We start from the raw sequence: 27,821 nt of genomic DNA, 5'->3' as shown, positions 1-27,821 counted from the left end.
TGCATTGTGTTGTGCCATCCAAAAATTCATATGTCAAAGGTTGCCTCATCTTTATCAAAAAACCCTGTAGTTAGAACGGCTTACCAATTCGGATATGTGGTCGAGCATTCTGCATTTAAACAAACAATTTATTTTTTAGGGGTGTGGTTCTGGCATATAACTGTTTGCTTAGTTGAGTAAATTTTTGACACGCACGCGTTCCAATAGTTTGTAAATTATTGGGACCGTGGATTATTCGTTAAATTGTTCTCTGTGATTGTTCTACACTGCACTACGGGTATCAGCAAAAGGTACAAGGTCACAATGAGCTTTTGTGTGGATACTGTCATGTAATTAATAATATTTGAGAAGCTTATTTATGTCGGGCCACCGGCCAAGTCATCGATAGCGCAAGGAACGGGCATAGGGGTCCCATTAGCAATTTACTACATCGCTACCTCTTCTATTTTACGTTCGCCCGGTAAAATTCGTGATTGGGCAGCAGTATATTTCACGCCATAAAATCACAGGAACCTTGTAGAATCGTTGATCTTTGCTTTTCCTCTGCTTGAACTTCCCATATCTGTACGCCTATCTCCTAGGTAAGTATTCTTCGGGTGCATGAGAATATGCACGTTTTTTTCTATTGCATACAATTACCGAATTGAAACAAGTGGTACTTCAATCATATGCCGGTGGCCGCCATCTGCCTAATTATGGTTAGTGAGTATCCTCATTGACTCAATTTTTAGTACGGCCGGATTACTGAATGAGGTAAAGGGTTTTATTTTATTGCGATTTTTTTTACGCACGCTGTAGAAAGAAGCTACAGGGTCCTGTTTGACAGTAGCCCAATTGCACATGCTTGCCTTAAGTTGGTAAGCAGGATTACAGCACAGGGAATAATTTGACTCTGTAGAGAGCTAACTTTTGAAACACCTTGTACAGTTGAAACAGCTTGTACAGTTGAAACGGCGAAATTCCCTACTCGGGGGTGTGAAGATTTCGGGTTTGATCTTCAGTAGAAAAGTGGTAATTAATCTTGTTCTCTCTGAAGTAGCATCTTAGATCGGAAATTAGTCCACTTTCTCCATGAATTTTGAGAGTTCAGGAAGGAGCCCTTTTTCTATTGAACGTCCTCATAGCCGCCCGTTTGCCCTTATTTCTTCACAAGACTAATCTGCGGGCAGTTACAAGGATATTTTCTGCAGGGTTCCTATTGTCTCCTCCCTGCCTAGATTATACATTACTACAACAGGTGATTTAAGCTTTGGGCATTACATGGGAGTGCGTCGGGGTGAACACTGAGTTATCTCTTTCTAACTCCGCCCTACATGTACGAACAATTGCAATTACCTTCATCTGCCTGTAGAGATTATTCCAAAATTGCTTACAATGGAGATTCTGCCACAAGCACAGGCAGAAGCTCATTAACAGCCTGTAATATTCTTGCTTATTTTTTAGCCAAATCCCACTGCAGTATCTTGCCTCCATTGTTCATCATGTAGTAAGATAACCAATTTCTCTTCCTAACTCCCTCTAACTGTGGACAAAGTATCCGTGGAGAGTAGCTTGGAGTCATATGATTCAAATTGTTGGGAAGCTTTCTGAATAGGAGCCCAATAAGGAGTTTTACGAAATTCGGCACCGAGGTTCTTCATTGTCCTACGGAAAGCTTCCTTACATAATAGATTACTCTTTTCGAAGTTTCACATCTTTGTCATCTTTGGTTGCAACATGAACCAGTGTTTCTAGTCAAGAGTCACCAGGAAGCTAGCTGAACATCGATCTTTTCTTAGATTGACCTAAAAGTCATTATATGTTAACTTCTGTATGGCGACGCGTAATGGTGGAAGCAATCCTTGGTGACGTCGCGAATCTATAAAACAGCGTCGCCAAATTGTCACCTAAACGGTGTTTTTCTAAGTGCTAAATGAGGAGAGAGGTTCAATTATAAACATAAATAAATAATCATAAATTTCATCTCGATGTGATTTGTTTATTCTCTATAAGCGAGGCCATTGGAGGGTCAACCACGATGCATAAGTAAATATTATGAACAATGAAAAGTTGCAGTCGGGGAATTGATTGCGTTGTTTGGGCAACGCTTCCAAATGGAGTAAGACACCACATGACGGGCAACAGATCTTGTTTATTATAGAGAGGTCTATGACTATGTAATGGAACTAATAAATACACCGTAAAATACTCTCAAAGTGCTCTCAGCCGTTGGTTACGTTCTTGCTTGAATAATTAATTGTTGACAGGTAGAAATGTTTCAAAAGATTGGCTTTTCTTGAGATTACCGCAGCATGTTATTATTCAATATATTCATGTTGTATTGTTGATGATGTTAGACGAACGCTTGACGTACTTGGAAATTACCTGTTAGTTAGTCTGGGGAACGTGCGGTGTATTATAACTGTCTCAATTTTAGCGTTGTATAGGGTTTTACGATTTGAAGTAACATAACACGGTTCTCCTCCATTGTTATTGTCGCAAAATGATTTCAACGGTGGTATAGAAGCTACACATGTGGTGTCAGAGAACAGACAAACGGCATGTCTATTAATCCAAATCGTAGAATCCCCAAACTATTCTAGATTACCGTTTCTTTCTATGTACTCTGTTCTCTGTGCCCTGTGCTCTGTTCTCTTTTCAGGCAATTAGCCACTCTTTGCCAGTCTCATTACCACTCGTTAGCACTCTTTATACCACTCTTTAGCATATTTTACCACCCTTCACCACTATTTACCACCCAGTTTACCACCCTTACCACTCTTACCACTCTTACCACTCCTACCACCCATCTCCACATCACACCCTCGTCTATGCCCCCCACATCCCTGCCACAACTCGCTTCCGCATAACCATACTTCATCTGCTATACAAACTACACAAAATGCGCTTCTCGTTCTCACTGCAAAAAATTAAACTCGGATGTCGGAGCTTTGACGATTGTGGATTTTGGTGATTGTTAGTGGTTCTTTCTTAGTGGATCCCTCTTAGTGGATCCCTCGATTTACTCATTTGCTTGGAGGTTTTTCGCAGCCGTGTAAGTTGATATTCGTTGATCTTTCGTGGATATCTTTGGTCTGCACAGATAGTAGACAAGCAAGAGACGTAAGAGAAACTATTGATATCTTTTCCAATCAGGTTAGTAAGCATTTTTCTTGACGGATATTGTATATTTGCTGTTTGCTGTTTTCTGTTTTCTGTTGGTTTTTTGCCACCATGCCTTCACCAATTCAGATTAATACCCCCGACGAATTGACTTCTCGAGTGATCGAGAACCTCACAGAAAGTCTCCAGCAGAAGAGTGCTATTGACTCGTCGCTTATAGACGGCTATGTGACGATCATGCCGAATATCGACGTTGTTCAGTCGGTTGGTTCGTTTTTGCCAATTATCAACCTGATTTTGGTCGATGAAAGTTACTCCGAAATCGACCCTTATCATTTGCTAGTAGACTTGTTGGAGAAGGTGTTGAGCCGTCTTTCGTTCAACCAAATTCTTGAGATCTATCCGCTGGAATACATAATAGCGAATCTCGCCAATACCAATAACCCTGGTATTACTAAGCTTTGCCTACAGATCGTGAATTCTAAGCTACAAGAGGGAGACACAGTCCAATTTGTTCAGAATAACGATGTGGCCTATATTTTGGTGAAGAATTACCTATCTAATAAGCTGTTGGACCTTGGAATTGTGAATCAGATAGAGTTATTTGTAAATCTGTTGATTCTTAACAAGAAGAGTAACATATTGGATGATATAATTGGAGGAACCAAATATGTCCAACTCTATCACTCGATAAGAAAGCAGGATAATAGCATACTTTTGTCCAGATTATTGGATTTCATCTTGATTTTATTATCATACCAAAAGGAACTCCCATTGGAAGCACAACTCTATGTCTTCTCCAAACGAGAGATCAAGGAACTTGGTGATGATCCCTTATTCCTTATTTTACTAGTTCAGTTCTATTCAAAGTTGATTGCAGAGTTGGATAATTCAGAAACTTTAAGTCTTCCAGTTTTCGATAATGTGAAGTCTGTCATAATTGGCTTATTTGATTTGTACAAGGAACCAGACACATATGATTTTGTAAAGGTTGAGATAATAGATGTTCTTGTCAAGTTATCATACGCATCTAACGAGAACCTATTAGAATTCGGCAATGAAGTCAGCACTTCTTCCGAAGTATTTAAGGCGCATAACCTACTCAAGATCTATGAATACGATGAATCCGACATCAAAATTCTAGGCAATGTCAATCCTGACACTATCGTAAAGGCAAATTCAAGTGTTTATGCTGACGTGTTGTCACACTTGTCGTTGTTGAATAACCAAAAGTATTTCTCAATACTTCTCAATTTCATCGGTTCAACAGAAGTGTTCCCCTATCTTGAAGAGAATTACTTTAGTACTTCTACATTGTCCCATCTACCAGCTGACCGGTTATACATCATTTTGTTGGAATTTTCCAAACACAAGCACTCAAGGAAGTTTCTTCTAAACCAAGCTTCTTTAACAAATGAGTTTTTGGTTGACACGAACAACCTCTCGTTCATTAACATTGACCTCTGGCATATGAAACTAGATGTTTTGGATAATTTGATACACTCAAAGGATTCAGAAACTCCTGAGTTAACCCATTGGAAGCCTTTTTTACAAGAATCATATAACCTCATGAAGTTTGGTAGAAACTTAAAGGAAGTAGCTCCTAAAGTCGACGTCCTTGATGAGACTATGTAGTACTTGTTATGCAAATATATTAATGTTACTAAACTCTATTAACCTTTGTGTTCATTGGAGTCAGTAGATGACCCCCCACTTTCAGCCTTCTCCTTCACGCTTTCTTCGAGTTTTTTTCTTTCTTCTTCTGCCTTCTTCTCCTTTGCTTCATCGGCGATACGCTTTGTTCTTTTATTGGCCCATCTAACAGTGAAGACGAGAACAACGTTCATTACGACAATCCATGTCACGAGAATTCCTAAGTTTCTTCCTAAGTTTCCCTTCCAAGTATCAAAGAATACCACCTTTAGTGCTTCATATGCGTTATACATGGGCATTCCATAACCATACCTAAAGACTCCAGGCATGAGGACGAAAGGAGCAAATGTTGTAGAAATGTTGATCACGATGTTGAAAATCATCCAAGGAGGCAAAAGCACTTTCTTGTTGAACGCAAGAATCACTGTAACCACATTTTCATTGATAGCACCACTTGCAGAAATGAAAAGGAACATAAACATCCAGAGTACTAAGAATCCAGATTGGCCGAATGCAGGGTTCGTAGGGATTTGGAACGCTATGGTGATGAGCGAATATACTAATGAAAGAACGAAGCAGTTGATATTGGAAGCTAAAAATTTCCAAATAATATATTGCTTGAACTTAAGTCTTGTACGGATGTAAGCATAGATCTCTAGTGAGAAGTTGAACTGATGGAATGAGAACAACTGTGCATAGATCAAACCCAATTCTGAAGGACCTAAAACAGCAGTTGAAAGAGCAGGCCTCATATCCACAATATTAAAGATTGGTTTTGAAGTTAGGATGCTAACGGTGTTATTATTTGCCAACAAATTGGCTCTCTGGGTGTCATTCAAGTAGTTCTTGACTAAGGGTTGGTATACGTCTTGAGATGCGTAGAAACCAAGCCAAGTTCCTTCGATTTGGCTGATATGCTTGCTGACATACTGATTCAAAGCAGAATAGTGCCTTCCCGACTCATATATGACATTTACCAACTGGGTTATCTCTCCTGAAGATACGAGACTGAAATTGCTTGATGCTAAACTTTCATAGATGAGCTGTGTGGAATTGGGCATTATGTGGACTCCGGCCCAATACTTCTGATGGTGAATCTTTCTCATAACTTCTTCTTGTACGGTATTATTGCGTGCTAATGCAGATTGAATGAACTCTGATATGGGTACAATGTCCCAATGGGCCAAAGTAGTAACCGTATCATTATTCGTTACCATATCCACAAATGCGTTCCCCAAGAATGGTGGCACATTTGTACCGTTCACGCTGGTGAAGGCTTCATCTTCTGTCACCACCAAGAACTTCATATTTCTGTATCTTCCTGGTCTCCTATACAATGTGGCCCAGTACACGGAAAGAATACCTACGAACAAGCAGAAAACTTTCACATACACTATGAAAAACTTCAGTGCTAGTATTGCTCTGCCTTTCCATATCTCCTTCGGAGATTTCTTGGGTTCTTCCTTCTTCTCTGGTTGTTCTGGCTCTCCAGGTGTGGAACTGGCACCTGTGATCCGAGAGTCTGTGTATTGGGGCTTGTGTACACCGGCGTTGATAGTATCAGCAGCGACATCAGCACCGGTCAAACGCTCTCTGGGGTTATACAGAAAGGGCGGTAAGTACCCGTCATCGTTGTTTTCAATGGGGTGTGAGCTATCGAGAGGGTCGATACTATTTGTATTAGATATTGGTTCAGGCATTGTATTTGAATTATCCCAAGAATCAAGTATTTCTTGTTTAGCCAGCTTTTTTCTTGTAACTTTCTTGTCTTCCGTATAACCAGTATGGCACCCGAAGCGAATTGTCAAATTTACACAGTAATTTCCAGATTTCTTGGTGAAGATAACTTAGCTATGTGTATGTTCTTCTTTGTCGATACAAAGAAATATATAAGCTAAAGTCTTTCCAATAAAAATAATATTTATGTTAACACTCGTTCCTTCCAACTACAATAGATATACTTTACCAGGAAATACTTTACCAGGAAATACTTTACCAGGAAATACTTTACCTGGAAATACTCGTAATTATTTCAACCCCCAACCAATTCTAATAATACAGTTGTAACCACACAAACATATATATTATTGGTGATGATAGGATCAAATTGAAGACATCATATATTATATAAGGACCCAGAAAATAATAGTGGTGGAAATGCAGTAGAAAGTTGCGCACAATCCTGTGTGCAGCTGTGATGGAGAATCTAACAAAGTCGTTGAATGTCGTAAGATGGGGAAACCACATGTGGATGATGTCAATTATGTCATGGGCTGCGGGTAGATACCGTAAAGTTAGGGAACAAGGAAGTTGGAATAAGTGCGGAAATAGGTTGAACGGAATAAGAGGTCGCTTGACTGAGCAGCTCGCAAAGAGCTGTTATGTGATGTGGTGAGGGCTATCTGTGAGTCGAAATGTTGGTATTGTATTGAAGAGAAGAAGATTTAGATCGAGGAAACAGATCGTGGAAATAGGTCAGCTTAGGTTGGCGATATCTGTGCAATAGAAAAAGTCTATACAAAATGAGAGGGAATTTTCACTTCAATTAGTCTTTCCCATGTCTTGCCTGGGGAACCACTGCCTCTTCCATACATAATTGTCAATGCAAAAAAATACCCACCCCATTGTTATTTCCTGTTATTCCCTTGAATTCACCTGGGAGTCGTACCCATTTCAGCACAGCCTCCCGGCCTAGACGGAACTCATGCTACTTGCCCCATCGTTGCAATCCTATCGTAAGCCTACCCTGACATCGTATCTGTCCCAACTTTTCAACGACTGAAAGTATCGGGGTTTCGTAGTGCGGGAGGCACGGCGTGATGGTGTAGAAAATATCGACTCATATTTATTTTTGGCAATATTTTCCGTATTGTAAGGACAGTAAGAAGAGGAACAGAGGAATAGAGGAAGTGGGAGTGCCAGAGCCACCTGTGTGGATCAAGTAAGAGAAAAATAACACACCCAAAGCCAACTAAACGGACGAGACATGCCAGTGGCATGTTTGTAAGCACATCCGGCGTCGACTAATTCCATTATTCCCGTCAAGCCGTCAAAGACTTGTCTTATTCCATCTAATGCAACATCCTTCATTACACTACTCCAGAGGATTCCTGCGTATACACCGGAATAAACGTCGGGATTCGAAAAAATGTCGCACAGGCCATCCCGAAATAATTTAATGACTGCATGCACGCCGGAGATTCTTACATGCGGGTGTTATTGGTAGCGCCGCTTGATATGAGTTTCTCTTTTTTAATTTCTTCAATTGAAGTTTTAAATCTTCTTATTATTCATTCTTTTTATGCTTTGAATACTCTCTAAAGAGGTTGTTAGTGTGTCGCCAGTAGTGTTAAGCAATTTTTGACATTCACCTTCATACAAAGATATACTTTAACCACGGGAAATCTTCTCTTCTTATCGGATTAACAAGCGCATGTTACTTGAACAGTCCATTGTCTTTCGTCTAAAAGCCTCCAGAAAACACAATTAGAAAGATGTCAAGACCGTCGCTGCTGTCTCTTTCGTCACTTTCGTCGCTGGAGTCGGCTCGAGGTCAAGAAGAGAATGTCCCCGTTCAATTGGATGAAGCAACGAGAACAGCTCTGCAACAACAAAGGCGTGGTTCTCTCTTCAGAAGACTATCAAATGCAACTTCGGGCTATTTCACATTACTGTCGGACCAACGAGAGCAGGTCCTACTGGAAGAAGAAGACGAATACTTGGAACTAGTCGATAGGAGATTCACAAACCAAGACTGGTTTGGTCAAGACCAATTGAGAAAGTCATTCTCTCGAGTAGCAGATATGTCATCGCAAGAAGACTTAGAAGAGTTTCCTCAATTATTCGATGGTATAGAATCTGTTCCAAGTGGAGCTTCTCTCCAATCTGCTGGAAAGGCGGATATAGAAGAGCTTCCTCCAATTACCAGAAGAAGAAGTACCGTTGTTTCGACAATTCAGACCATCACCAAGAAACTTGGTTTTTGGGATGAAGAATTTCATGCTGACAGAATCAAGATTGTTTTAACTTTCGCCAATAACTATTTGTATCTTATCATTGGATTCTGTTTAGCATTGTGTATCTATTGGGGATCTTACTACAATAGAGCTTCTCGTTACAAGAACTTGAAGTTTGCAGTTGTCAACGCTGATACACAAGTCGGAGAACTTCCTGCCATTGTGGGTCCTATCGTCCTGGCATTCTTCAACCTTACGGCTGTCAAGACTCTAGGACACTACGATATGTGGGATTTTGAACGAATCTCGACGTTAGCAAACTCCCATAATAATACCATCACGGAGGAAGTCTACCGTCAAGTGCATCATGAGAAGTACTGGGGTGCATTCTATATTAAACCGAATACTACCTTAGATTGGGTAGAAGCCTTGACCACTCTTTCGAGTTTTGACCCAACCAATTACTTGGAGGTTGTGTTTGAAACCGGCAGAGATTACAACGCTGTGAGCAATTACATCAGCACTATTATCAACAACATCCTCAAGGGTTATTACGCTTTCGTTCCCCAAACTCCATTGGCCATGGACTTATTGAGCACCTTGAACCTGACACAGGCAGCAAACGTCATAGCGAATGCTCCTGGTCTCATTACTATATTACCTACATTCAACGTCAACGATAGGCTTCCAGTACCAGATCAGATCGTCCAAGCCCCACTTCAAATCGGTATTATTTACTTGGTGATATTCTCATTCTTCCAGTTCATCTTCCAAATTGAAATACACATGTACATGGCCAAGCAGATTAAGGGCTTCAAATACGTGGCTTACAGAATGGCTGCTTCACAAGTGGCATATTTGGTCTTATCATTGGCCTTTGTCACTTTGAACCACGCCTATGGTCTTACTTATTACCACACTTTTGGCAGACTGGGATTCCTAGTCATCTGGGTGTTCGGATACTTGTTGATGAGTTCGTTGGGAAGTCTTATTGAAGTGTCGGCGTTGTTTTTGATGGCTGTGAAACCACAGTTGATTGGTTTCCTTTTATTGTTCATAGCTGTCTTGAATTTGTCTCCAACAGTGTCTCCAATCGTACTTTGTCCTCCGTTCTACAGATATGGTTATGCTATTCCAGTGAGAAACGCTTATGAGTTGTTGCATGTTGCTTATTTTAATGCTTACAAAGGGAAAATGAGAAGGAACATAGGAATTCTATTTGCCTGGATTGTTGTAACGAATGCCATGTTACCCTTCATGATGAAGTGGATGGCTACAAGGAAGGCTGCTGCTGATGCTTCTAAGGGTGCGGAAGCTGCTGCTGCTGCACAAGCTAAATCTGAAACAGCAAAGTAGATTACTATATTAACAGCCAACTGATAAACTAATGAGATATGAACTTCCTAATACAAACAAGATATATTCAACATTACCATGTAAATTCATCCATGTAGTGTGTAGTGACGTCTAAGCGCAATTTACCCAAGCGTTTCCACAAAGGCATGTTCTTTGGAATACCATTGTCCATAACCCAATAGTACTAGGCGCATCGAATACAAGTGGATCTGAGACCAAAGACACAGAACGACACCTTGTACACTTCCTCAACTTATTCGTAACATCAGTTTGGCTAGAATTCTTATTGGTTCTTGCATTGCCGTTTGTTCCATTGCTAGAACCATTTCGTATTTCTGGTTTTAAAGCAGGTGGCTGAACCTTTTGATCCACCAAAATGATAATCTTTCTTAATGAGTCAATACATTCCGTTTTTGAAAAACGCAACCTAGGTACAATGGAATCCTTCAAATTTGGATATTGATAGATGACAGTATCATTGACTCCTTTTGCTTTAACAGAATGCTTATTAATGCCCACATCCAACCAATCGACATCATAAAAGTAAAGATCGGCTACCTTCATATCACGGTTTATGTTCACAGCATGGCGGTCAATTAAAATTGTTCCAATTTGCTCCATGTCCTCAGTCAACTCACCTTGGCATACCAATTTCTGTTCAACTTTCAAGGAGTAACCCTTTTCTTTTCCAGCAAGCCTTATACTTTGCTCCTTTGTAATTAAAGCGTCGCATTCTCTCAAGTAGTTTTCGAAAAGATTCAAATTCAATGGAGAATTGTTGCAGAGTGTGAAGTATCGGTTTAACGATTCCTTCATGGGAGTGAATAATTTGCTTGCTTCTGATAAATCTTTATGTAACCTCTTCAATATGTCATGGGTTCTTCCAATTGAAGACAATGCATACATCAAAAATAATCTAGGAACCTTGCTTAAAATAATGGGCAATGCAATTGAGTTTTTGATTGTTAATTTGCTATTGGAAGAATTTTGTTTAGTATTAGACAATTGTAAGAGCTCTTGGTTGATGTATACCATCAAATCAATAAGCCACTTTACATTGCCGATCAATGACATGATGCACTCTCCCCTCGTTATAGAATCCTGAAGACTATCTTCTATCGGCTTCTTCTTTGAAATTTGTCTGTAAATACTTGATAACAGGAACATAATTCCAAAACTGGTACTACGAAGATTCAACACAATCCAAGCAATATCGCTAACAATTGTGTTCTTTTCTTGCAATTCCCCAAGAACGAGTTGTAATGAAAGCAACTTTTGAAGTGGCGGGTTGGATAGTAACTTGTCCACAGACTCTTTACTGAAAGCGTCCAATTGGAAATTGATAGCTTTGTGTGATTCACTGATGACTGATTCTATGAACTTCTTTATTATGATTTCGATATTCTGCTTTTTATCAGTTAATGTCTTTTGAAGAAGGACTTGCAAACGGATAATCTCAGTCTGAATCAATGCAAGTAGGTCATCAGAACATGTATTAGTGTAGCATGCGTACGCATGACGGAACGCAAAGCCTACTGATGTAGCAAAGAGTTCCTTGGGTGAAAGTCCGAGATACTTCTTCTTTTCAAAGACCTTCAAGGAAAGATTGGGGTTATCACTGGCGATCTGAGCGAAGACCACGGAAGTCATATTTGGAGAAACCGCCGCTATAAATGGTCCATTGTGTGCTATTTCAGGGAAATTGAATCCAACATCAAATACCGTTGAAATAGATTTAGGTGGAAGAGCAATCTCATCGGATCCATTTATCACCTTCATAGAGGATCTGTCGATGACGTCGACACTTCCATCGATGTAATAAACTAAAATGTAGTTGTCTGCAAGTGCTGTAACAATTGACTGAGCACGGCCTGAGCGTGTGAGCTTGTCTTGTAAGGTGAGTGTTTGCAATTTGGAAGCTTTAGTTGGCGCCGTAACATTCTTACGTTGTCCTAATTCACCGAACGCACTTGAGATAAGCTCCAGTTCATCACTCAAGTTGTAGCGGTAGAATGTTGATGATTGTACTCCAAATTCATCTTCAGAAGAATAGCTGACTAGAATATCTAAAGTAGAGTCCTTCTCTGCACTAGCAGAGAGTATATCTATAGATGCAAGATTTCCCAATTGATATTTAGGTTTCACTTCATTACTTTCTGAGTCAACTTCCATTTTGTCATTATTATCATTACTGTTCTCTTCATCTTCCGTTATATCTACGTAAGTGGGCACTGGTATAGATGCCAGAATGCGCAGCACTACCAATTTTGGCAGTTTTTGATCTTCTTTAGGTGTATGATAGTGAGGATCAAGCTTCTGTCTCTTGGCTGACTCGACAAGGAATCCCCAGTCTATAGTGACCGAATATGTACAGATCTTCTGGGAAACCGAATCGAAAGCAGTGACAATAATTTGCTTATCGTTAGTGAAACCAATAGATGCATTGTCGATGATCACGAGACTGTCACTTAGACTTGTCGCTATTTTATGGTATTCAACTTTATGTTCTCCTTGATAGTATAATAAGAACTGACCATTCTGGCGCAAAGCCACGCATGCTTGTTTTGTAGAAATCGGATGCGTTACTCCATGTGGTTGTAATTGACTTACTCCATATGTATAAACAAACGGTGAATTATTAGGCTGTTGATTGTCGAGATTGTATAGAGAGGCAGGTTTATTCACAATCTGCGGTTTTTCTATGTTGAGCCACTTGAACGATACAATAGAAGCACCTGGGTTCACCGCTGATGTTGTGTCTTGGTTAATGATATCCCTATAGATCATTTCCATGTGGTTGTAAGATGTAAGTTCATAACTTGGAGAGTTGGCATTCGAGTCCGGTCCACTTGAAGGTGTAGGCTTATCTGATTTGATTTTTGCCATATCCAAAAGACCCACACCAGCGAGTAGGATATAGAAGTTTCCGTAGACATCGGAAATGGCCAAGTCGGTGCTAACGTTACTCCATTCGACCAAAGAAAGCTCTGGTAAGAAGTTATTCTCTAATTTTATGGTTATGCTCTGTGGTTTGGCGAGTTGCCATGAGTTTCCGTCCACGTTTTCGAGGTATGTGAGAAGCAAATTGTCCTTAGAGTTCAGAACTGGCGACGTATAGGCTATAAACCCGTTTCTTGACCATGATATAAGGTCCGAACCTCTAGACGAAAGAGGAAACGATCTTGATAGAACATGCAGATTAGACATCAGTAACGGGGGTATATTTACCAGAAAAACTCAGAAAAAAAGTGAAAAATCGCCACTTCAACACTTTACCTATATCCTCCTCCAATTTCACGCCAATTGGAATACGATATTACCACTCTTTACTACTCTAAACAAGAAGAATCAATGATTATAATTCTGATAAACCGGAATTAAAAATCTTGTGTATAGGCCGGGGTCGTGTGCTGACCGTGTGTCGTGATATTATGTAGGATGTGTTATATACAGTCTTGTTAACTATGAAGAGTTGGAAATGGTTGCAAATAAGGTAGGGATGAAGAGGTGTTTTGAAGTGGTTGATGAAAAGTAGTTGAGGTGTGTTTTTGGGGGTTAATTGAACAGGAGAATTTTCAAAAATGGGAATTAAACAATTTTTTGTGTGGAAATGATGGGCCAACAGAAGTGTATTTATGGCCTGTACTAACAGCTTCAGAGATTAGTTAGTGTTAGTGTGAAGAAATGGATAAGGGTGAAAGAATAAGGAAAGATGGTCATGAAGATATATATGTGTGTGTGTTGCTATTGAGCTACTTCAGATAGTCTTTTTATAATTTAACTTCTTTTCTCTTGGAGATCTTAGGCTTAAATATATGGTACCTGCCAAGCATAGCCATTTATATGTACATTCCCTATTTTTTGGGTGCAAAATTCTACAAATTATGTTAAAATCGTACAATTTTCTTAGTGCATAGTATCTATTCAAATACATATCTCATAAAATTACTCTTTGACATAATGCCGGGCTAGCCTGAAAATTCCACTAGTCTCTATTTCCCTCCTCACTGAGTCTCTTCGCTATATTCCTGCTCTTGTGATATAAACCTATAAATCGCCTGGAACTGGGAAGGTGGAGGCCCAGTCAGCGACCTCATTAGCCAAGGCCTTGACATCGGCACTGTTGTCAGCCAATTCTTTGAAGGAAGCCAATAATTCCTTTGCAACGGAGCCCTTCTCTTGTGCCTTCAAGGCAATAGAGATGTCAACGGCTCTGTCGATAAGTTCAGCGGCCTTGTTGAACTCCTCAGCTCCAAAACCTCTGGTGGTCATGGCTGGAGTACCAACTCTTAAACCAGATGGGAAAAGTGCGGAAACATCACCTGGAACGGTGTTCTTGTTAGCAGCAATGTTGGCTCTTTCCAACACAGCTTCAACTCTGGCACCATCGATGTTCTTGGATCTCAAGTCAATCAAAATCAAGTGAGTGTCGGTACCACCAGAAACCAACTTGAAGCCTCTGGAAAGTAAGGAGTCAGCAAAAGACTTGGCATTGTCAACAACGTCTTGTTGGTATTGCTTGAATTCAGGGTACTGAGTCTGCTTCAAGGCAACGGCCAAGGCAGAAATGGTATGGTTGTGTGGACCACCCTGGTGTGCTGGGAAGACGGAGAAGTTGATCTTTCTCTCCAAATCGTATGGAATTTGCTTACCCTTCTTGGTGACCTTTCTAATACCCTTTCTGAAGAAGATCATGGCCCCTCTTGGTCCTCTCAAGGACTTGTGGGTGGTAGTGGTCACAATATCGGAGTATGGGAATGGAGAATCGGTGACACCGGCAGAAACCAATCCCGAGGTGTGTGCCATATCACTCAATAAGTAGGCACCGACCTTGTCGGCAATCTGCTTCATTCTCTTGTAATCAATGACTCTCGAGTAAGCCGAGGCACCGGCAACGATGACCTTTGGTCTAAATAAAAGAGCATTGGCTTCCAAAGTGTCATAGTCTATTAAACCTGTTTCCTCGTTCAATCTGTATGGCATGGTCTGGAAGTACTTAGAAATGTACGAGATCTTGGTGGTTGGAGTTTGGTATCCGTGGGACAAGTGTCCACCGTGGGGCAAGTCCAAACCCATGATTCTGTCACCAATTTCAAGAACGGCGGAATAGGCGTACAAGTTGGCTGGAGCTCCGGATAATGGCTGGACATTGACACCCCATTCTTCTGGGCTCAATCCGAAGGCCTCCAAAGCTCTTTTTTGGCACAATGACTCGGCTTTGTCAATGATCTCGTTACCACCATAGTAACGTTCCCCAGGGTAACCCTCGGAGTACTTGTTTTGCATCTCGGAACCCAACAAATCCATGACGGCCTTGGAGGTGAAATTTTCCGAGGGAATCAAGGTGATGGAGTTCTTTTGTCTGACCTTCTCCTGGTTCAAGATATCGGCCATCTCTGGGTCCACTTCTTGGACCAGCTTAGACATAAGCTGCTGGGCATTGGCAGACAATGCGTAGTTTCTGAAGGCTAAACATGGGATTCTGGCGGTTTGAACTCTCAATGAGCGCAATGAGGTGGAAAGCATGGCGGCTAGGTATGTAATTCACTCACAATCTTCAAACTCGTGCTGTTAAAGAAGAAACACCACCGATTAAATATAACTTTTCAACCATTTTTCATCGATGACGCATAAGTGAAAAATGTTGAACGACGGGGGATACTCGAGGGTTCGGAAAAGACCTTGGATGGGCAGCTAATATGTATAATAATCACGTGACTATGCTCGTAATTGGTAGCATTCTTTGGTGAAGAAGGCGAAGAGAAGACGCCGCTCCGGTCCCGGATTTCGATTGCCGCAAATCGAGTTTTTTTTTTTTCCGGGCGTCGCATTTTTTTTGTATTTTCTCCACAAAAGACGCTTCTACGAGTCATGGGGAACGAGTCATGGGGGAAGTCATGGGGGGAGTCACAGAAGGCGATAGCAGGCAATAGCAGGCGAGAGGAGGCGAGAGGAGTCAACTAGAAGTCAAGAATTGACAAGGGTTTATGTGTGGGAGGAAATCGGGGACATGGGGACATGGAGAGATGGGGAGTCTCAGTGATTGAGGGTGGTTCGCTTGAAAGTGCCTAGCAGAGTCACTGGAAAGTTCTTTAGCGGAGTCGCTGCAAAGTTAGAAAGTCCCTTAGCGTAGTCGAAGGAGGTCTCTAGATAAGGTGGAAAGCTATCCTCTGTTGATTTTTTGTAGATACCATTGATTATCTGTGGATACTGTTGATTATCTGTAGGAGATAGTAACAATGCTGGGCAATTGTAAACGCTGAGTGAGTGTGGATCGGTATAGGGTGCATGGATAGATGTATGGGAAAAGACTTGACTTCGTCGCCGTATATATGTTGACCTCGGTGGTTGGCAACACCTCTACACGTAGTTATGGCTTAACTAAGGGCTCCCGTATAGACAATTGTAGACGGTTGCAGACGGTTGCAGCCGGTTACTGGCCTGTTTTTTGCAATTTTGTGGTGTGAGACAGTATAAACAGAGCCTTATGGATTATAGAAAGAAATCTAGAAATCAGCAACTTAGCTTAAAAACAGCCAAGTATCTTTCATCGAATAGAAGGGCATTATTCATTATTGTGTAATTACGTTTATATAAACCTATAGATGTTTTTCATCTGAACTTTTGTAAATGGCCCCACGGTTTAGGGCCCCGAAAGAAGTGCCTTTTTATGATCTCTGAAAAAGGAACTATGGTCAGCTCCACACTTCTGTCCGTCCTCGGTACAATGCTTTATACTTTGGAACCATTTGTTGTTGTAGAATGTATCAATGTTGGCCCGTTTCGTGGGGTCAACTTCAAATATTTTGCCTGCCAAGGAGAAGGACTCATCAGGAAGATATCGCAAAACAGCGGCCTTTCCTCTTTCATACCCTTCGTCGGTATATACAGCCGGAGGAAGCTGCATTAATTCTATCCATTCCTGGGACCGGGGTGGAATGTCTTTAAATGCAATGTACTTTTTGTCGGAATGCCTAGCCGACTTCCAGGCAAAACGAAGGTTGAGTAGGTAGTACAATATAATGCCAAGAGACCAAATGTCGGCTTCTTTTCCATCGTATCTAATCTTTTCTATGGTCTCAGGGGCAATATAGGAGTCCGATCCCACCAATCCTATGGCCTCCTCATTATCATGGATCACCATTGCGGTTGCAAAATCAATAATTTTCACCTGTTGCTTGCCGAGGTCTACTATTAAATTCTCGAGTTTTAGATCTCGATGGCAGATGTTGAGTCCGTGCAAATAGCGTATACCTTCACATACTTGTTTCCACAAGCAGAGCATCCCCGTCCAAGTGGACTTATCATGTGGGGCATGCTTCAACAACTGGAACAAATTGGGACTTCCTGCTTGTAAGTAAGTTCTCACTTCGCCTGACAACGATACTTCATACTTGTAGGCTTGGATGAGGTTCGAATGGTGAAGCTGCTTTAGTATATTGTACTCACCGAGAACCCTCTTGACATACTCATCCTTCGTTTCGTATTTCTCCTTCGAATGGTAAGTTTTCACGGCATACCGAAACGTCGGCGTTGCTTTCGACCTGAATAGCTCTACAGACCCCGAGATTCCCTCACCAACACGGTCGATTTTGATGTCGTTTCTTGAGAACTTCACCAAAGACAGTTTCTCGGGGGCATTTCTGTCGGATTTAAATCGGTCTAACCACTTCATTGGACTCAGGGGTAGAATCTCTTGCCGCCAGCTCCGAATCTGACTTCTTATTCCTATATATTTGCCCTTCTAATGGTTCATAACTAACCAGTTTTCAAGCCGACGCCAAGGCATGTCACGTTGGTGGATCATCACGTGATGGCACTTGATAAGGAGAAAACATATCATGGGCTAACTGGTTAGATATTGAAGGGTTTAGGTTTAGGTTTGGTGATAATGTATATTGGCCATGGGGTATGGGGGGATGAAATCAGACAATTTGCATGTGTTTGTAAATTTTGAACTGTTAGAGAGTATCATAATTGGGGTAAATTAGGGTAAAAGGAGTGGCATTTATAATGGAATATGAAGCTGGGAAGAGAGAGAATAGCTACAAATTTGTATGTAAGAATTGTCGCAGAGTATGTAATATGGTAATTAGAATTATAATAGCTAGATATGTAAGGAATCGGACGTCTTGACTGTGTATCCCTTTTATAGCTGAATTACAATTTGGATGCAACGGGATTGCTCCAATAACTGTCTCAATTCGTATTTTAAGTGTAGTATAGTTTAGATCTGAAATTCTTATCCATGTATCTCTTAAACATTATTTAGGTACCTCCACAAGGTATTTTACTGAAATTGGTCTAAGTCTATTTACGCAACCTCTGGCAATTGGTTCGGTGAGTAAAACTGAGCTTGATTGACAGCATTTTAACAAGAAGCTGAAGTCTATTCAGATTCTCGTCGTTATAATGTAATACTTCGCTGGTAATTACCAGATATACAATCAACTTGACTTCTCCATGTATCTTTGTTCATCAAGCTCTGGAATCATGAGTACCATTAAGCAGATATTTTATGGCCATTTCCCTTTGTTTAATAGTCGTCATTAATTGGTATACTCCCAAAAATTACGAAATTCAACAGCAGTCATTACATACATACATTTCGCTGTATCTATATTACAACTCATCATTACAAGAATCAAATCAACGACATAATACATCCTATCCTAGTAAATCCCACTAAAAGGATAAAGCTGCAAAATTCAGAATGCTAAGAGGATATCATTGTTATGGTAGCGCTGTATGAGTTTGCTACTACTTTGAAGAGTCACTTCGACGGGTATACCTTAATCCGGGAGTTGAAGGATACTCTTGTTGCCAGCGTTGACTGCACAACGGTGTGTGTTCCATTGTATTGGAGACTCTTGGAAAGGCATAGCCTTCTTTCAGAATTGTTAAAGGGAGCGGAATACCCTATTGTTCAATTAAATATATGTGGTGATGTCGTTCTCGGACCGGTCCCAAAAAGTTGTTTTCACCAGCCTTTCTTAGCAACCGTTTTTCTCTTAGCGGGTTGCATTTTCCGGAGGGTGAAGAAACAATTAGTAATTAAGTCATGCACGGTCTATGGTTGATAAGTTGAGGTTACGATTTAGAGGATCTGGAGGGGGGGGGAGAGAAAGAAAGGGAGGTGGGTCGGCATTTTTTAGTTCAAATTCTCGAGGTTAGTTGCAACTAAACAGAGAAAACGCAATATTTCTTCCATCTCTTTTTAGAGGCCTTAGTTAGTTGTAATAGGGCGTAGGGTACAAGAGGCCATGCGCTGCAAGTCCATAACCACTATTACTCATTTTTCTCATTTTACTCTAATCTTTTACTCTCATTTATTCATTACCAACTATGTAACCCGTTCCGACTTCCACCAGCCTTCAACCTTCAGCTCCGTACGTAACCACACCACTCCATAGAGAACATTACACTTTACTGATTGCACTTGACCCCTTACACTTTACCCATTGCACACTACAAACTGCATCCCACTCCTGTATTACCCCTTAATCAACATACATTATCACGACTACCCACTCCCATATTACATTCTTATCACCATACATTATCACAACCAAGCACTCCCACTCCCACTCCTCCCACATTACATTGTTTATCACAACTATCAACCCTAATACAATAGCCCCAATAATCTCAATAACCCCAAAAGCCCCAAAAACCCACTCTCCCAAACGGCTCATTTCACATCCCAATCGGGACAATTTCTCAGCACTTCTCTCCATTTCTCACCATTTCTCAGCTCCATCGGATCCTATTCGGGATGACCAAGCTTGCCTCGCTTATCTAACACCTCACTCTCCCCACACTCTCTTGCTTACGTCACTGACCCTCCAGTTGCCCCAAAAAGTCCAGAGGAAATGTCGCAATAATGTCGCGTTTCCCTATCTCTTGGATGGCAATTTTGTCCAGAGACGGAGGATTTTCTTTATCTATCTCTTGTTCTTCCTGCTAGAAAGCTCCGGCGGCTAGTGTTTTCTGGTATTGTATCCGTTATTAACAGTCACATCGTCAAATAGAACCAATTGAAGAACCCAATTCGGACTATTCAGGTGCCAATTGCTTTGTTGCTACGGAAGAAATCTCAGTCACTATCACACGAGTCATGAAGTTATCTCTCTCTCTTACAACCATCGTCGCTTTGGCCTCGTCGCTCGGAACAGCACAGGGTTTGCGTCTCCCAAACCCATTCGAGGGCATTCAGCAAACCTTCAACTTGGGCCAATACGAAAAACTCTCGTCCCAGTACTCCCGTGTCGCCGACACCCTTGAACTCGGTAAGAGTAACATTATCGAGACCATCGCTAGAATTATGAATGAGCCTATGGAGGCAATCCCTGCTGCTACCAAGAAGGTATGGAGTGACTTGATGTTGGAATTCCCAAGTGAAGTCGCCAAGTTGAACTTCAAGGCCCTGCCAAAGAAGGCTACCACCAAGGAGAAGTCAGCCTTCGATTTCCATGTCTCTGATGCCAAGCTTCCAAACCACAAGCTTAGAGTCAAGTCCACCCCAGAAGATTTGGGAGTTGACAAGACCAAGCAATACACTGGTTACTTGGATGTGGAAGAAGAAGACAAGCACTTCTTCTACTGGTTCTTTGAATCCAGAAATGACCCAAAGAACGACCCAGTTATCTTATGGTTGAACGGTGGTCCAGGTTGTTCATCCTTGACTGGTTTATTCTTCGAATTGGGACCAGCTTCCATCGGTGCTGATTTGAAGCCAATCCACAACCCATACAGTTGGAACAATAATGCTTCTGTTATTTTCTTGGACCAACCTGTTAACGTCGGTTACTCCTACTCTTCTCAATCAGTCTCTAACACCATTGCCGCTGGTGAAGATGTCTACGCCTTCTTGGAGTTATTCTTCAAGCAATTCCCAGAATACAACAACTTGCCATTCCACATTGCTGGTGAGTCCTACGCTGGTCACTACATCCCAGTGTTCGCCAGTGAAATCTTAAGCCACGAAGACCGTTCGTTCAACTTGACTTCCGTCTTGATTGGTAACGGTTTGACTGATCCATTGACCCAATACGAATACTACGAGCCAATGGCATGTGGTGAAGGTGGAGAACCATCTGTCTTGGAGCCAGAAGAGTGTGAAAGTATGCTTAACGCCGTTCCAAGATGTTTGTCCTTGATTGAATCCTGTTATGACTCTGGATCCTTGTGGTCTTGTGTCCCAGCTACTATTTACTGTAACAATGCTGAGATGGGTCCATACCAAAGAACTGGAAGAAACGTCTATGATATCCGTACAATGTGTGAGGGCTCTAACTTGTGCTACAAGGACTTAGAGTACATTGACCAATACTTGAACCAACCTGAAGTCAAGGCTAAGGTGGGAGCTGAGGTTGATCAATATGAATCCTGTAACTTCGACATCAACAGAAACTTCTTATTGGCTGGTGACTGGATGAAGCCATACTTCAAGAAGGTCACTGATTTGTTAGAGGCTAAGCTTCCAGTCTTGATCTATGCTGGTGATAAGGACTTCATCTGTAACTGGTTAGGTAACCAAGCTTGGACCAACAAGTTGCCATGGTCTGGTGCAGCTGGTTTTGCTAAGGAAAAGGTTAGAGAATGGACCCTTGGTAAGAAGCAAGTCGGTGAGGTCAAGAACTTCGAGAACTTCACTTTCTTGAGAGTCTTTGGTGGTGGTCACATGGTTCCATATGACCAACCAGAGTCTGGATTGGACATGGTCAACAGATGGATCAGTGGAGACTACAGATTCTAAGTGTAACGAGAATAAAGAAATGTGCGGTTCACGTTTCGCTTCAAAGATTAGTATATCACGAATTGCATTTGGAATTTTAATTAAATATCAATAAGTGTAGGTATTTTAATAAAAAATCTCTTTGGAAAGATTATCTGTGTAGTTTAGTATATTCATTAACGGGGTACATGATTTAAACATGCTCTTTCTCCTATTGTTACAATATGGCTGCCCAATTTAACGCCCTGTTGGAGTAATGTATCTTTGTATTTCATTAACTTCAGGATTATCCGCGTTTAATAGAATCTGAAGTCCCCAAAAATATTGGGCCTTCCTCCGGCAATAAAGGAATACATAGTGTTAAATGGTGCAAGTTTTAGCTAAATACAACAATCAGAGTAGTAGATTTGCCAGCTTCTGTATAGATTTCAGGTTGAGATATACCAAAATTTCGTGTCTTATAGGAACTTTGAAGACTATAACAATGCTTTTGCACGTTGCAATAAAGAGAAACTTGGGAGTTTCAAAAAGCTCTTACGATAGAAATCCCATTCACCATTTGCGGATGAAACTTGGAAAGACAATTGCGTTTCTTGTCAGAAAACTACTTATCCAAGCATTCCTAAGTGTTGCAGATAGGATCATTAAGCATTCACATGGTCCAAATAGGATCTTCTAGAATGTGAGAGTTGACACTAAATCATTATTATATAATCTAGAGACTGTTGGAAGTAGAATAGCAAGTTTCCTTTTAAAACTGTTGGATTTACTTGTCACCAGGTTAATGGGGGGGTAGAAATGTCCCGAACTATCTGACAGCTATCGGATCTCTATGACCGCTTAAAGATACAATTCGGGAGACCTTAAATGAAACATTGGTCAAGAAAAACCTACCTCACGCTAATATACATAAATATATCCATAAATAATTTCTCAGAACTTGTTTTAGTAATGAATTGTGATAAATGCTAATGGGGGAAATGTTCGAAATTTGTCTACAAAACGGTAAAGTTCTACCGTACGTGCTGTCGTAATTGTCAAGGATTTGGTTCTTCATTTAATCCACTTTTCCTGATACAAAGCAAATATATCCTATGGTCAACTTCGAAACCCTAAAATTTGAAAATTTGCTAAATCCATCATTTGCACCCAAATTTCTAACGACTCTTTTAGGTTCTGGAAAAGTCACTCAGATGAGCTGGCGTACATACTCCCGGAGAATGCCAGAGAAGTTTGCTGAAGCTTAAAAGTTTAAATTTTGTAAACAAGGTTTGAAGGCCTTTGTTTATCGGGAATATCACACAATTATTTCACAGAATGATAAAAGCCCTAAAATCCTTGTGGCCAACAGTGGTACAATTTCCTTGATTGATCTTAGTATATCAAATTGGCAATAGAGAATAGCATAAATAAGAGGGCTGCGCAACCTTTAAGTGCATTTTTGACATAGTTACACCAACAGATGATATGACTATAAAGCTTCAGATCAATGTATCAATTTAGTCTTCTTCACTATTTGTGGGTATTCTCTTAGACGACAGAAGCACTCCACAATTTGAATATTTTACAAACAAAGCGCAAGCAATAACATACGCTCACTAAATTTATTCCAAAAGAATAGCAATTCTGTTACGAGCGAATACACGAACCGATACGATGATCAGAATCGATGCCTCCCATGTAAGTACTAATAACTAAACATGGAAGAGGACAATTCCATTGTTATGCGCATGCAGTGGACTGTCTATTTGCTCAGGTAAAATTTCACTTGCAATCGTCTGTATAGACGAAAAGCGACCCTGGAAGCGATTTCCTTACCAAACAATTGTCAACCAGAAGGTGGTTTTTTCTCTCTCCATTCTTATCTAACACGGGGATTTCCACTTGGAGCTTCACAGAATGATCAAGATAATGTTGGCATTCTCCACTATTCACTCCAAGACCCCATTTGACAGCCATGTTGCATCAGATGTAACACATTGACGCCTGAGAAAATTCCTTGCTTGTTGTTCGTTGCTTCGATGGTCGTAAATTCTCAGCTCCGTTGTACTGTAGTACTTGGCCATCACTTCACCCATTGCCAACGCCATGGAAATGTGTTCTTCAACTGAATTCCACTGTTTATTATGTGTCACGTGAGGTTGCTGCACCTCTCGACTGCAACACTTACCCGATTAGGCAATTTGTCAATAGGCTTGTGTTTACATACAAAATTTTTAACACCCATTGTCAGATCACTAGGTACAAGCGGAAGTAGCAGAACAAGATTATAGTTGAAGTAGACATGTTAGGTCGTAGAGTAGTATTGCATGGTTTGTGCTGCTGAATCTTTCGCTATTAATATACAGGGTAGAATATTGCAGGTTTATGTATAGTTGAGCATCCATCGAATCAATAGTGTGTTGTGTTGATTTTCTCTTTAGCAATTGTTGTTTTGATTTAACGTCAATTTAAATTAGACGCTGTCGCTGTCAAGCTCTCGTCAAGAAGTATATCATCGGGACTCATTCCAGAGACCAGTGATCTTTTTTTGGTTATACGAGCTTGAGGAAGGCATCAGCGGGATTCCTTATTTGGCCTGTCCATACAACAACTGAACGCTTGATCCTGATCCACAGATCTTCAATTCCCCACTATAATTCTACTCCAAGGGATCTAACCACTTGGTTCAATATTCTTAGATGACTTTTTAAGCTTTTATTCATATACATCTCTCAAACTTACAGTTTGACGTTCATACCTTCGCCCATTCACAACAATACACAATAAGATGAGTTCCATACACATAGCAATTAACTGCGCTAGCTCAGCTCTTTGCATTGTGACAGCAGTGATAGCCCTACTAGTATACCTACACCTTCATTTTATACCCTTGCTAGTCTTCATTATAGCTAGCTTTGTTTTAGCGGCATACTTCATCAGTTGTATATTCGCTCGAATAATTACAAAGAGAATCTACATTGTAGCCATACTTGGCCAAATGGTGTTCTCTGCCTTCTACATAGCTAGTGGAATATTCCTAGTCATTCGAATGATACAGCAAAAACTTGTCTCCATTAAAGACCCTAAACATTGGAATATCGTTGTTCCCGTCATATTCATCACAAACATCATACTCATTGCATTCTCATTATTGTACTCATATCTTCAATTCAAACAAGAAGGAAACACTGGCATCCAGGATTTAGAAATTGGATCTCAAGTGTCATCAAACTTCACTCATGTATCTGCAGCAAAGGATTCAAAAGGAGGAGAATTCCATGCCCTGACAGATCCTTTATGCAGCTTTCAAAATCCAGCAATGACCAAGAAAGTATCAGAAAACACATTGATATCAACAAATATTCATAAAATAGTTGAAGGACAAGATGCTGAGTACTTTTTAAAATCAGCAGAAGAGCACAACAAGGACTCTCCTTCTCAGTACTCCGTTTACAACACACAGAATTGGATGGAGTCCACATCAAAGATCCCATCCATGAGTTATCTGGATCTTGGCAATAAAGAGCCTACTACGGAAACGAGAAGATCTCGTAGAGGAACTTTCACTTTCTTTAGTAGCAACAAATCAAATCTGGCTAAGGCTTCCAGACTGAGTTATGATCTCAGAAATAGTAAGAGCGTGCCTAGCTTCCTTAAAACCCACAGTCCAAAGAGTTCGGAATTCAAGGACAAATTCATGGAACTGCAATCTTCTTTCAACTATGTTAGACAAGCGACTAGTTCACAAGGTAATCTCCAAGAAAAGCTTCCTGAGAGTACATCTAAAGTGTCTCTTTCAACTATCTTAACTGAAAATTCATCCAATTTGAAAAAGAGTACCAGCACTTTGCAATTGCATAGAACAGTAACTTTGCTAAATTCAAACTCGGATGGGAACCTAATTCAAGCTAATAATATAGAAGAAATTGACGAGGAGGAAGCTGAAGTAAATCAGATTGTTGATATGATGGCGAGATCAAAATCCACTTCTTTCTTGGGCACTTCTAAGAAAGAACAAAGAAGACATCAGAGGCTACAATCAATATATGGAGAGAGAACATTTTTGGCTCAAGTTAATGAATGTCTCCTACCTTCTGTATTGAAAAGTGGTGAAAGCCCTATCATGGAAGTCAAAAGACAGCAGGAATTGGTTCTTTACCAATCCAGATCTCGAAGCGGGACAGTCACAGATGAGGATGTCCCTGCCAATACCGAATTCAATCCACCATTTTTAACTGATCATGGAAACGCCTTAAGTCCCGTTGGAGAAGTCGAAGGCACTTTGCAAGAAGCTGAAGTTGAAAGCTTGGACTCCGATGATGAAGGGAACTTGCCATATTTGGATGAGTTCGACGAGCCAATTGACCAGTCGAATTTTGAAAACTTCGATCAGGATATGGTTGTAGTCACCAAGAGCAAAGAAAGTGTTGGCAAAGTGGCAAAGAGGAAAGGTGTTTATAACTTCACAAACTTGCCTCACAATGAACAAGAAATGGAATCTCCAACAGTGGAGGAGTACCAAAATTCACTCTCTGGATTAGAAAAGATTCCATTATCTTCTAGTGGCACCAATATCAATTGGAGTTCACAAAATTCAAATAGTCATAACCCACTTCACAACATCTCATTAAGTGAATGGGAGGAAAGATCACACATATACGAAGAGCACAGAACAAGAACTGGTGCTAATTTCAGTATAAATGGAATAAGCAGACTCGTGAGCGATCACAGGTTGAGATCAATGGGTGGCAGTGATGTCACTCTTGCTGACAAAGTCAACCAGACATACAATGATGAATACCTTCTTCCACCTGTTGAAACCAGGGTTGACGATATCGACAACATTGACAGTTTAACCGAAATCAACAGCGCTACTGGTAGTGCTCAGAATGCCCGTCGTCCATCATATAACCTTCTGAGTAGGTCATACAGTGCCCCATCTTTACACACGTTTAGGAACGTTAGTGGTAAGTCAAATGTAACAGACTCGGAAGGATCTGAGAAGCTCATCATTGATAGAGCGGTTGAAGACCTTAGCTTGAGAAAGTACGAATCCCCACCTGAGGATCAAGTAATTGCAACATCCACTGCAAATACTTCTCCTATTAAGAAGCTACTTGAAAGTCCCAAGAGGATAAGTAGTGTTTTCAGAAGAAAATCCAGTAGAGTAAGCGTTGGCTCACCATTCGAATTGGATATAATGAAATACCACAAGCATACTGGCTCTTCTGCTTCCAACCCTGTTTCAGTCACATCTGCTCTTTCTTCTCGGTCTGGATCTCCTAGAAAGTCTATTAAGTCGTTCCTTACCACTAAATCACATCATAGACACAGTTCTTCAGTGCCATCATTCTCGTTACCAAGCCTGAAACCGCACACACTTCCATTTCCCACTTCACAAATCTTTGCTAATTACGACAAGACATTACCAACATACGTTGGAGAAGAAGCTATTGATTTCTGGGATATGGATACCAATCCTGGGTCGGGCTCGCGTGTGAGTTCTGTGCCCAGTGCCGTGATTGGAGAATACGACAGAGAAAAGTGGCAGACACTCAAAGCATTACAAAACAATGACAAAGTCAGTTTTGAAGTTAGCATATAAAAGGGATCAACCCTAGTACATAACCCCCTATTGTAATAATACCAAGTGTAATAATACATGATACCCAAAATGACATAGAAGAATGTAAAGTAGAAAAGATGTTGGCATTGAGTGAGGAGCAAGGGCAATAGAGTGTTCCCTAAGTCATACACCTCCATTAAGGGAAGAAACGCCATCTAACTGTCCAACTGTCCACCTGAGTATCAAGTTAATAGTTATCAGCGTTTGTATTAAACATGACAGCCACCATACTCCACTTACAATACTCCATACGCACATCATTCTTCAGCATTATCCATTTTATCCACCCACACATCACCACCCACCCTTCATCATCCTCCCCATTCACCTCTTCCCCATTCACCTCTTCCCCATCCCACACATCACCCTTCATACATGTACCATACTCCATACATACTCCATACATATC

General features: G+C 40.8%; 8 protein-coding genes across 8 annotated transcripts; 4 read left to right on the top strand and 4 right to left on the bottom strand. All coding sequences in view use genetic code 12, as the record gives it.

The window, feature by feature from the left end:
* Positions 1–3,213: 3,213 nt before the first annotated feature.
* On the top strand, positions 3,214–4,737 carry HSM3 (Hsm3p; the record flags this gene model as incomplete). Its single annotated transcript, XM_064918497.1, has 1 exon — positions 3,214–4,737. One exon carries the CDS (start codon positions 3,214–3,216, stop codon positions 4,735–4,737), a length of 1,524 nt encoding a protein of 507 aa, XP_064772442.1.
* Positions 4,738–4,775: 38 nt separating this feature from the next.
* On the bottom strand, positions 4,776–6,455 carry SNG4 (Sng4p; the record flags this gene model as incomplete). Its single annotated transcript, XM_064919292.1, has 1 exon — positions 4,776–6,455. The coding sequence occupies one exon, from the start codon at positions 6,453–6,455 to the stop codon at positions 4,776–4,778; it is 1,680 nt and encodes a 559-aa protein (XP_064772441.1).
* A 1,546-nt stretch (positions 6,456–8,001) lies between these two features.
* SNG3 (Sng3p) lies at positions 8,002–10,122 on the top strand. The gene has a single exon (XM_064920811.1). It carries the CDS (start codon positions 8,250–8,252, stop codon positions 10,065–10,067), a length of 1,818 nt encoding a protein of 605 aa, XP_064772440.1. The 5' UTR covers positions 8,002–8,249; the 3' UTR covers positions 10,068–10,122.
* Positions 10,123–10,141: 19 nt separating this feature from the next.
* MED16 (Med16p) lies at positions 10,142–13,449 on the bottom strand. The gene has a single exon (XM_064917745.1). It carries the CDS (start codon positions 13,272–13,274, stop codon positions 10,179–10,181), a length of 3,096 nt encoding a protein of 1,031 aa, XP_064772439.1. The 5' UTR covers positions 13,275–13,449; the 3' UTR covers positions 10,142–10,178.
* A 469-nt stretch (positions 13,450–13,918) lies between these two features.
* Positions 13,919–15,644, bottom strand: SHM1 (glycine hydroxymethyltransferase). The gene has a single exon (XM_064917744.1). It carries the CDS (start codon positions 15,591–15,593, stop codon positions 14,115–14,117), a length of 1,479 nt encoding a protein of 492 aa, XP_064772438.1. The 5' UTR covers positions 15,594–15,644; the 3' UTR covers positions 13,919–14,114.
* Positions 15,645–16,710: 1,066 nt separating this feature from the next.
* PRR2 (Prr2p) lies at positions 16,711–17,742 on the bottom strand (the record flags this gene model as incomplete). Its single annotated transcript, XM_064919272.1, has 1 exon — positions 16,711–17,742. The coding sequence occupies one exon, from the start codon at positions 17,740–17,742 to the stop codon at positions 16,711–16,713; it is 1,032 nt and encodes a 343-aa protein (XP_064772437.1).
* A 2,292-nt stretch (positions 17,743–20,034) lies between these two features.
* CPY1 (carboxypeptidase C) lies at positions 20,035–21,953 on the top strand. Its single transcript, XM_064917743.1, has one exon. The coding sequence runs from the start codon at positions 20,185–20,187 to the stop codon at positions 21,823–21,825; it is 1,641 nt and encodes a 546-aa protein (XP_064772436.1). The 5' UTR covers positions 20,035–20,184; the 3' UTR covers positions 21,826–21,953.
* Positions 21,954–24,112: 2,159 nt separating this feature from the next.
* On the top strand, positions 24,113–27,592 carry RJT20DRAFT_58037 (uncharacterized protein). The gene has a single exon (XM_064920809.1). It carries the CDS (start codon positions 24,575–24,577, stop codon positions 27,389–27,391), a length of 2,817 nt encoding a protein of 938 aa, XP_064772435.1. The 5' UTR covers positions 24,113–24,574; the 3' UTR covers positions 27,392–27,592.
* Positions 27,593–27,821: the final 229 nt, after the last annotated feature.

Source organism: Scheffersomyces xylosifermentans (assembly GCF_036884685.1).
Source record: "Scheffersomyces xylosifermentans strain CBS 12540 chromosome Unknown RJT20scaffold_7, whole genome shotgun sequence".
NCBI classification, from domain to species: Eukaryota; Fungi; Ascomycota; class Pichiomycetes; order Serinales; family Debaryomycetaceae; genus Scheffersomyces; species Scheffersomyces xylosifermentans.
The sequence above is the reverse complement of the archived record's forward strand: the minus strand, read 5'-3'. Positions and strand labels throughout refer to the sequence as shown.